General features: G+C 45.2%; 1 protein-coding gene across 1 annotated transcript; it reads right to left on the bottom strand.

Annotated features, from left to right (window-relative positions):
• Positions 1-287: 287 nt before the first annotated feature.
• Positions 288-9,303, bottom strand: HIF1AN (hypoxia inducible factor 1 subunit alpha inhibitor). Its single transcript, XM_068950271.1, has 8 exons — positions 9,020-9,303; positions 7,773-8,023; positions 6,270-6,418; positions 4,319-4,464; positions 3,904-4,010; positions 3,444-3,507; positions 3,092-3,202; positions 288-1,909 (listed from the first exon to the last, which is right to left on the bottom strand). Exons 1-8 carry the CDS (start codon positions 9,182-9,184, stop codon positions 1,865-1,867), a joined length of 1,038 nt encoding a protein of 345 aa, XP_068806372.1. The 5' UTR covers positions 9,185-9,303; the 3' UTR covers positions 288-1,864.
• Between the last annotated feature and the right edge of the window lie 718 nt (positions 9,304-10,021).

Genomic DNA, 10,021 nt, shown 5'->3' with positions numbered 1-10,021 from the left:
ACCTTTCTATGAATCTAACCAGAGCTGTGGATAGAGTCTGCAACAAGTAACATGGCAGTCAGATTACTCAGTGACACAGACATATTTTGTAACAAGGGCTCTGCAGCTGCCAGTTACACTTCATTTTTTCTTCTGACCTGTAAATCAGTCATAGAACAAGTCCTTGGGAATTCCCGTTAGAGAAGTCTTCCACCTTTGTGCAAGAGAAGCTCACAGCAAGTGGTACAGGAGCACTCTCAGCACAAGGTGGGACCTGAAGCCAAAGATACAGAGTGCTTCCTCAGCAGTATCTTCTCAACACATTTATCAAAAACTCATGTCAGAACAAGCTCTGAAGAACAAAGGAGAAAGCACTGGGAAGACTCAATTGAACAATCGCCCATTAGTCTCTGGGATGAGTTAGATGGGGTATGAAACAGCTTCTCCTACCTCTAGCTCCTGGGACCCATTACAACCACACCAAATATACAACTCCTTTGCTCCACCCCCCAAACCAGGAACAGCAAGGCAGTGCACAGTAGGGAAAAGAAGTCAGTCTTCACATGAGCCTAAGGCTTTTGCATGGAGGAGGTGGAAGAATGCATAAACGGACTTTTCAGGGTTACTGCTGAAGTCTCTAAACAGAGGCTCCTCTAGCTCCTGCGCCCTGTTTTTTGTTGCTTCCTGGCCTGCTATGTCACGTCTCAGAACAAAGAAAGGATGAATATGAACTTAACCACACTTAAACAGAAAGCCTGACCTCTTTCACATGACTACAAGAAAGGGAACCACACACTGGCATGAATTCGCCTGATGGACAGGAGCCATACATCACACAAACATACGCACCTGCGCGCAGCCACACACACTCAAGTTCTTGCAGTTTCAGAAAAAAGGGCACTTCCCATGTTAGTCCAAGGAGCCGGCACCCCCTGGTGGGGAGAAGTGAGGCTCTGTACCTATCTGACATGGCATTTTGACATTCTAGCTCAGCATCCCTGGAGAATTTCTTTTAAAACGTAACTTAAACATCCAAGACTTGAAGAGCGCCCAAGTGTTTATGCATCTCCCTTCATAATGCTATATCTCCTTTTAATCCTATTGCAGCTTCAAAACAGCAGGAGAGAAGCCTTCACTGTGCAGAGAAAGCTGCTATCAGAAGGAAGGTGGTTTATCTATACTCCTACAACAGGGATGTCATTTGCAGAGCATAGGATTCGGTGCTCACATACCAGATGAATTCACTCTGATCTCTCTACTCTATATCAAAGTCCCAAGCATAAGCGTCTTGAGTTGAAGGAATTGAATCATTTGTCCAGTTGCTCCTCACACATAGGCCATCACGTGTTCATTTCCACTACACAAAAAGGTGCCAGAATTGAGCATGGACAGGTCCTCTAACAACAGAGGACTGTGAAATCTAACATTTCACATCTTATATCCACTGCAGGCACCAGCACATAAACCCAGCCAGGGAGCCCAAACTCTGGGAGGCTGAGGAAACAAGACCACTCTTGGTTCCCCTCCAAGCTCTTCTTCAAATGCCTGAAAATCCTTAATCAACATATCTGAGTGCCAGAAGCCATGCTCCTCGTTGTGGCAAACAGGGCAGAGGGAAGGGGGAAAAAAAAAACAAGTTAGTGAGCATGAATCCAGCTTCCAATAAGTGCAGACTCTTTCTTGGGAGGTTCAGTTAGATGAGAGTGGAGGATGGATGGGGTACTAATGGTTCTGCAGTTCCAGTAGCCCCCTTTATTGTAGTGGGGCAGGGATGGGCCAGAAAACCCATCAGTCTGTTAAGTGCTGCGTGCAATACTAGCGCTCAGTATCTTCCATTGCTTGTGAACAAAGCAGCTCCAACATCAGTCACCCAGGCAGCCAGGCATTAGTCATACCGTCCCTTAATCATCATATTCAACAAGGGACCCACCTGTTCAAAGCAAAGACAGATCATTAGCCAGGATAGGTACATATAAGTGGCAGCTGCACAGTCTGCTCCCTCCCCTTCATAGCAGCTTATGAGCTGAGGAACCCAGGGTAGAGGATCTCAGTACACAGACTGAAACTATACTGAATCAATTTCAGAGTATCTTTTAAATTAAAACACCGGGGCATGCCTGAGCACATCCTCAAATACTCTACCACAGTCACAGGAGTTAACCAGGGTTCTCAGCCAACACCACATTTGGAATGTCACCAAAGCATCCCACTTGCAATTGGTTGAAACTTTTTAACTTCCCATCCTAGATGTATGCTTTCATGAGGTGCAATTAGAAGGAGTCAACAGTCATCAGGAGCTGCTTTTTGCAGGGCAGAGAAGAAATGCTCTCAGCCTCTGTATTCTGTCTGGTCTTTGGGGTCACTTGGAAGGAAGTCTAGTACTAACACCTTTGCTATGGTTTTGTTTTCAGCCAAGACCACTCCTATTTCTCAGCACTGCCAATCACCAAGGGAAGAGCTTCAACATGTTATGGCAGTAAGATGATCTCACATGGGTGTGCTAGAGATGTTGCTGCACAGTGATAATGCTTACAGACCATGAAAACATTTATATTCACATCCAGTACTTCCACTTTCATATCAACTGATCTTCAAAAGTCATACTCTTACTACTTCGATACACTGTTATTTAAGATACACCAGCTGGTTAAAGTTGCAACAAAATTCAGACATGGCTGGGACAGGTCGTGAGGGGGAAGCACATGGCCTAATGGAAGAGACTGCTCAGATGTAATAGATTTGTATTCGACAGGTAAAACACTCTCATTGCTTTGACAAATACTGGGTATCTATTTCTCTTGTTGCTGCACTGAAGGCTAACGAGAGTTTGGGAGCAATGCTTTTCCTGGCAGTGCCCAGAGCCAAGGTAAACCTCCCAAGTATAAGAACAATTATTCCCTTGTTTGCAGTGATCCTCTCCAGGATTATAATTTAAGGAACTTGCATTTTGTATCCCAAGGGCATTCTGAAAACAGAGCACGAAGAAGTGTTCAGAGCAACAACACAACACTGCTTTCTCCCACCCCTCAGTGACACCTGCAGAGCCAAAAAGCTGGCATCTTGACTTCTGTACTAATGCCCAACTATTTCAACAATTCCATTCTTTTCATACCTCTTGTGGATTTCCTAGGGCCTCTCCCAACATCTTCTCAATGTTCCTCATTATCGCCACTTTCTGATGAGCCTTTAATGGATATTCAATTCTCTTTGGGGTAGGGGCACCCTGAAATATGAAAAATAGCTTCTTGCATGCTTGCTGAATTAGCAGATTATTCCACTCTCTCCCAGCTCTTCATTCACAACATAAAAGGGAGAAAGTAGCTTTCAGCTTATGACAAGTCCTAAGGCATAGGATCTGGTGTACTGCAGTTCCTGCATTGACAGCACCTGCCAATACATCTCCACCTGAAAAAATCCTCTGGCATAGAACTACCTAAGGTGCATAGAAGGGTGCATGTACTCACCTTGTACCAGAAGTTCACAGTGATGGTAATTCCCCCATTCAGGAGAGACTCAATGTGGTGCCACCTACACAGAAGCCACACAAAAAAAGAAGAGAAACTATTGCTACAGCCTATGGTGAAACATCTTGAACAGATGAGTGCAGACTGCACTAGAGAGGCCTTGACTTGTACCTCCATCACCAAAATCCCAGAACTTCTGGAAAGCTCTCCTTATTTAAATACAGATACTTTTCTCCCACACATTAGCAGATAGCCCACACAATAACGAGGAGCCAGAGAGAATTATCACTTCCATTTTACAGATGGGAAATAGAGCCAGACTGGCCCAAGTTATTACAGCAGATGCCATATTGCTGGAAAAGTCAAAACAAAATTATCTTAAAAGCCAGCCCAAAACTTTAGGCAGAAGATCCTTTAAACTTGTTTGCTAGTCAACGTGCAACCCCACCATCCTTCTTACCAGTACATCGGTATGTAGAGCACATCGCCTGGACCCACCACTGTTTCATAGCCAACAACACTCCGGAAGTTCGGAAACTTCTCGTAGTCAGGATTGTCAAAGTCCACCTAACACGAGGAGAAGTAAGAAACTCAGAACAATTTCCTGCAATGACAGCTCTCATTATTGGCTTTTGGTATCAAATCGTCCTTGATAATCTTCCTATACAGCTTTTACATTCCCATTAGTGCCTAACTCCAAAGTGAGGTCTGCAGTACCCCCAAAGCATCACCAATTCAAACAGGCACCCTGAAATTTGTTGCAAAGGCTCAGAAAGTGGTATGTGGCTCCAATTTCAGTGCCGTTTCCTCCCACCTAGCATTTCCACAAATGCCCCTTTTCAGCACGGTGAAGGGAATAGTTCTGCTGCTCTCACCTGGCTCTGCCTGTCACATGGATGGTGCACAGGATAAGGGTAGAGGCACTCAAACTGATCAGGAGGGAACAGGATACATCTCTTGTGGCCCTTAATCTGAGCAAAGAAGTTCTGTTGCTCATCATAATGAGCTGGTGTCACATTCCCTGCAGAGAGAAAAGACTGATAATCAAAACAAGACATTTTCACATATATTTACAAGAGTTATGAACAAGATACTCCTTTCTAGAGCAAGGACAGTAAATATACTTCCACATATAGAGAAAACTAAAGAAGGAAAGTGTTACACGTTACAAACTGATCATTATATCAGTCAGCCTTTACTACAGCAGTTGCTATCCCACTTAATAATGGCCATTCTAAATTCATATTCAGCAACTCTGCAGAATTTCCATCTTGTCTCCACAAACAGCAGATGGTGAAAGTTGATGGGAAGCTTTTTCAGAAAATCACTCTGTTTAGCTGACAAGTTGGGGAACGGACTTTCAGAGCATTCTTAGTCTAGAGAAAAGAAGTCCAACAGGTTGATTTTGAAAAAAGTCATAAATCCATAGTGCAAGAAAACAAGTAAAAAAATCCTGTCATTAGGATGTCACAATACAATTGCCCCTCCTTTGTCGCAGGAACTGATTAACAGAGTTATCAAGCCTGACTGCCACCACCGGATCTTAAATATAACCAAATCTGAAGACATAGTGGGTCTTTTTTTTTTTTTTTTTTTTTTTTAAACACCCTTCACAACTATTTTTTTCAGGCTGTTTGACAATTCAGGTACTGCTGTTCTGTCTTGTTCTTTTTATGTATTTTCACTAAGGACAATTAAGATTAAGGAGAGTTAAGGTTACAGCTAATCCTATCACTTCATTTAAAAGATCATGCAGGCAGATGCTTCCATAGAGGCATTCCTTTTTTCTAGCATAAACTGGTCCAAATATATTCCTTGGTTCTTTTGACTAGCCTGTTCGTAATAGAATTTTAGCTGATCATATTATGACCCACAGAGAAGCACGGGTGCAATGCTTTTATATGAGGTTCTCTTCTCTCAGCTAGTAAAATATACGGCAAAGAAACTACTCTGAGCTGAGCACTACTTTCTGCAAGGGAGCAAAAACCTGCAGCCAAAAGTGAAAAGCCATGAATGACAAAAATAATTGGACAAACAGATGCAACGGCCGCTTCAAACACAGGCTGGCCCACATCGCAAAACTGTATATTCCTTGCCTGATTATTGGGATTAGAGACCTACACTTTCTACTAGTATGCTCTTCTTATGGACACTGCAGTAGTATCCATGTTTTCTAGTGTACCTGCCTATGAGTCAGTCTCCACATTTATTGAGAATTCCACTCTCTCCAGACACTTTATGATTTACCAGTCTTCAAATTCCACAGTACTGTCTAACTTTGCAGATGAAATTTAGGTCTTACTTAAAGAAAGGTACTCCCCGCAGCGTAACAACTCAAATGGGAGCAAATGGTTCACAGAATAATTAACATTTCCTCTTGTAAAGGACATATCTTTAGGACAGAGATTGGATATACTGCTAAGAAAAACCCAGAGGGCTGGCTTTGCTCAGCCTGCAAACCCTTAGACTCTGGGCACTTTAAACCTACAGTATCTGAAGCATTAAAGTGATAAACAGGGATCCGTCTCAGAATATGATTAGGGATCCCTGAAAACACAGCTCTAACAGCATTGCACAGAGCCTTTTCATGAGAGCTGACCTCCAGGCATCCACAGAAAGCAGGTTATGCTTTTATCTGTCTCTCTGTATAATCCAATTTAAGTTGCGACAACATTCCCCTCCCAACTCAAAGCTTTGCCCTGTTTGCTCTGAAGGGACCATTAGAAATTAGTGTAAAATTCATCTGAAAAGACTCTCTGGAACTGAAATACAGAGTTGCTCACCGAATCTCCTTCCCTTCCTCTCCATTTAGATAAAGTTGCTTACCTTCCATGCCAATAAGAAGCAAGTTAGAAGTCAGTTGACCCCAGCCACGTTTCCCTTGCTGCTTGTTAATCCAGTTCCAGTTGAAGCCAAGAAAATCCACTACAATCTTCCTTCCAACTGTGTCATTCAGAGTTTGCTGCAGGTATAGCCTGTATTTCCCCAGACAAGTACAAAGCAAGTATTAAGCTTTTGCATAAATACAAAGGCACCTCTTTGCTCACCTTCAGAAAGGCACTTCTTTGGTCCTCTACATATGTGCCCCTCTACCAGACACATAAGACATTTGAACATAGAATACTTGATCTACAGGAAACAGTGGAAAAGCTATCCTCCTCTGTACAGCATCAAGATCTAACTTTCAGGGATTCTCTTCTATCATCAGCCACCACAACTACCCACGGAAGGAGACAGCTTCAAAAACCCCCGAGCTTTGCTGAAAGATTTCCTGGTACTGAACACAGCTCTGCTGGAAAAATCACAGGGGAAAAATTTTAGACTTCTACAGCAAGAACAACCCCTGACCAAGCAGCATTAGGAAACTCTAAACAAATAAGCCACAAATAAATAGCAAAAATACTTATGAATAACCCCTGGATTAATGCTCTAAGCCATTTGCCATACAAGTTACCTCTTCTACAGTGCAGAAGGGCAAAAAGAGGGCTCAGAAAACCCAGCACTTCTCAGTATCGAGTTATCTTAAAGCCTCACACACGTTTAGATACAGCGGACTGAAGAACCCAAACTTCCACATTAACAATCTCAGTATTACAAAATATTGTCTGCAATGCTAGAAGAAAAAACATGTTTCTAAGCTCAAGGAGTGGCTTCTGCCTTGGAGAAAGTACATCCAAAGCTGAGAAAGGCAAAGGCAAGAGGACCAGCAGACATGGACACACAGAGCTGCTTCAAATAACCATCCTCTGAGTCCTCTGAGAAAGCTATTTGGTGACTGACAAAATCAACCAGAGGTTTAAGTACAGTTGCTAATAGATACACCTCCATAAAGAAGAAGCTCCTCTTACTAATTTACAGCTCTGTTAGTAGTCTAGGTCAACATCATAATACACACAGAGCACACATGCTACTTTTCCTGATCTTCCTGAGGAAGAGTTAACAGCAACTAGCCCAGGATTTTGCAAAAAGTTCTGAGTGCCACTGCCCGTGCCCTTTCATTGGCTAACTAAGCTCCTTCTACCAATATCACAACCTACCAAAATAAAGCGATGATTAGGGCCTTCTCTATCCAACTCCCGCTATGGACAAAGGGGAAAAAACATCTCTGCAGACAGACAATTTAAACAGTTTGATTAACTAAGGGCATGACTTTAACCTAATAACACTGTGCTGTGATAACACAGGTGCTGTGAAGTAACAGTCCCGAAACAGGAAAAGCTTATGGAAAACAAAAAAGTTCCAGAGGTTTTAATCATCAACAGCTACTTAAGGGAAACTTACCCTTTACTTAAACCCAGGTAAATGTAGGAAATGCCACAGATTGCTTACCTCTCAGCACTCCCTTTCTGCTGTATTTCTTTAAGTCTGTCCACAAACTCAGCGAACTTCATCTCTTCCCTGCTGGACTTGGGCTTGAAGTTCTTGAAATTGGCCATCTTCTTCTCATCATAGTACAAAAACTTGTGCGTGCTGGCACTATACACTGAGAAGTCCCCATTGCCAATGTTTTCCTGGAGGTAGTCCAGGTCCCATTTCAGAGCAGGATAAACCAGATTTGTATCTGTCAGCACCACTGGCTCCTGAAAAGACACAGGAAGTTTATTGATTCAAGGACCTCTTGAACTTGAAGATGAACATTTTCATTACCACAACCACAAATTCTCCTCTAAAATAGGAAATTGACAAAGGAATATAAAGTAATCAGATGACTTTGGGTAGAAAAACAAGCAAAACATTACAGAAAGTTCTAGGAAAGCAGTGGACTGCTCCCACAGCAAGTTCATAGCAGCAACAGGATGGACTCCACTATCTACCTAGCTAATCTCTAACATGCGAGCTTAGACAAACACTAGCTGGGAACAGTTTTAAGTCTACTTGGTCCTGCCACGTAGCAGGGAGGCTGAATAGATTCCATCTGCTTGCTCCTAGCCCCAGCTACAAAGGCGTAAGTGGTGGCAAAAAGATAGCTTTACATCTGGAAAAAGAGACAGCACAAATCTCCTTCCTGATAACCTCAAACCAGCAAAAGAAGTAAGATTTTACCCTGTCTTCTACATCAAAACAGAGCTACTACAGGAACAAAACAGAGGTCATAACTTGCCTCCTGAAACATAAATACTAAGAAACCCAGACAAGAACAACAGCTGCTATGTTCCCAAGCTGTGCTTGCACAACTTCCCTTCTTACAGGTTTGCTTCCCAAAACCCTCGTAACCTTACCAAAACTAGATTGAACTTGCCTTCCACGACCAGTGCAAAGGCAGTATCAGAATGCAACCTTCGCATCCGTGGCTGCTCTCACTCAGAAAAGAACAAACGTGAGCCCATAGCTTCACGTAACCATACCGGGATTTACATCCCAGGACCAAAGCACTGAACGCAAACGTTTCCTGCAGGTTTCACAACACAACGTTGCAGCTCACGGCACCTAACAGGAACCGGACACCGGCAGCAACCGTGCCCGCGCGCACAGGCAGCGGTAGGGGCGCAGCAGCGCCGGGGCCGGCAGAGCCCCGCCGCCGGGCGCAGCCCCCCAGCAGGCCCCGGCCGGGCCGCGCCGCCCCCCGGCCCCGGCACCTCATTCTCGATGAGCTCCTCGGCGCGGGGATCGCTGTGGCTGAGCCGCGGGATGGGCCGCGTCTCGAAGGAGTAGCGGCGGAACTGGGACTCGCTCCAGCCAGGCCCCGCCGCCGCCGGACCCTGCCGGCTCCCCGCCGCCGCGGAGGTGGAGGCCGCCGCCATCGCCGCCTCCACCGGGAAGCCCGGAACTGGGAGGCCGGAAGCGGAAGTTACCCGGAACGGAGGGCGGCGGAGGGCGCACCATCGAGAAGGGCGGAGGGAGCGGCGCCGCGGCGCGCAGCGCCCCCCGGCGCGGGGCGGACCCGGCGCTGCGGCGGGGCGGGCGCTTACCGCGGGGCTCCGCCGGGTCCCGAGCGCGGCCGCGGGGCTCCCGCGGTGGCGGGAGCTGGGACACAAACCGGGGAAAGGAGACCGCGGAACAGGAGGCCTGGCCTGCAGCTGCAGCGCTGCGGGGCCAGGACGGCATGTCACCAGGCCTAGGGATCACGGTGCCTGGCGAACGCGGCGGGAAACGCTGCCTTCCCCGGCACCGCTGCTCCGTGTGCGCCGGGGGGGCCGCAACGCCGTGCCAGATGAAGCTGGAAATCAACCTCCTGTATTATTTTCATGCTTTTAATTTATAACTCCTTTCCATTGATTGCAGCAGACAATAACAAAGGGCACAAATTGTACCGTTACTGCTAATTGACAAATTGTTAATGCTAACATTTTGCAATTGCTTCAGCGACGATGCCTGCAGTGACTTGGGGAAAACAGCAAATTACGTGTTGTCCTCAAACAGTCTAAGGGAAACGGATAGCCATATTTTGCTCCTGAAAACTGAGGTTTAATTAACAGTTACTACAAGGGAAAAGAATGTTGCTCTATTCATTGTAACCTCTGCCTTTAGATCAGGAAATGAATGGACATTATATGAATTGTGCTCCTAGGACCAGAGCTGTCAAAATCTTTCTTTAGTGTATGTTTATTATGTAAGCCGAAGTCTACATTTTGCATTTA

Source organism: Struthio camelus, chromosome 7 (assembly GCF_040807025.1).
Source record: "Struthio camelus isolate bStrCam1 chromosome 7, bStrCam1.hap1, whole genome shotgun sequence".
NCBI classification, from domain to species: Eukaryota; Metazoa; Chordata; class Aves; order Struthioniformes; family Struthionidae; genus Struthio; species Struthio camelus.
The sequence above is the reverse complement of the archived record's forward strand: the minus strand, read 5'-3'. Positions and strand labels throughout refer to the sequence as shown.

What these genes read in the sequence shown, in the direction of transcription:
- HIF1AN (XM_068950271.1), bottom strand. Translation starts at nt 9,184, where the DNA reads ATGGCGGCGGCCTCCACCTCCGCGGCGGCGGGGAGCCGGCAGGGTCCG. An exon ending in CTCTACATACCGATGTACTG is followed by an intron (nt 3,508 to 3,903) that starts GTAAGAAGGATG and finishes GCTTCTGTGTAG; the next exon opens with GTGGCACCACATTGAGTCTC. An exon ending in CTGTGAACTTCTGGTACAAG is followed by an intron (nt 3,203 to 3,443) that starts GTGAGTACATGC and finishes TTCATATTTCAG; the next exon opens with GGTGCCCCTACCCCAAAGAG.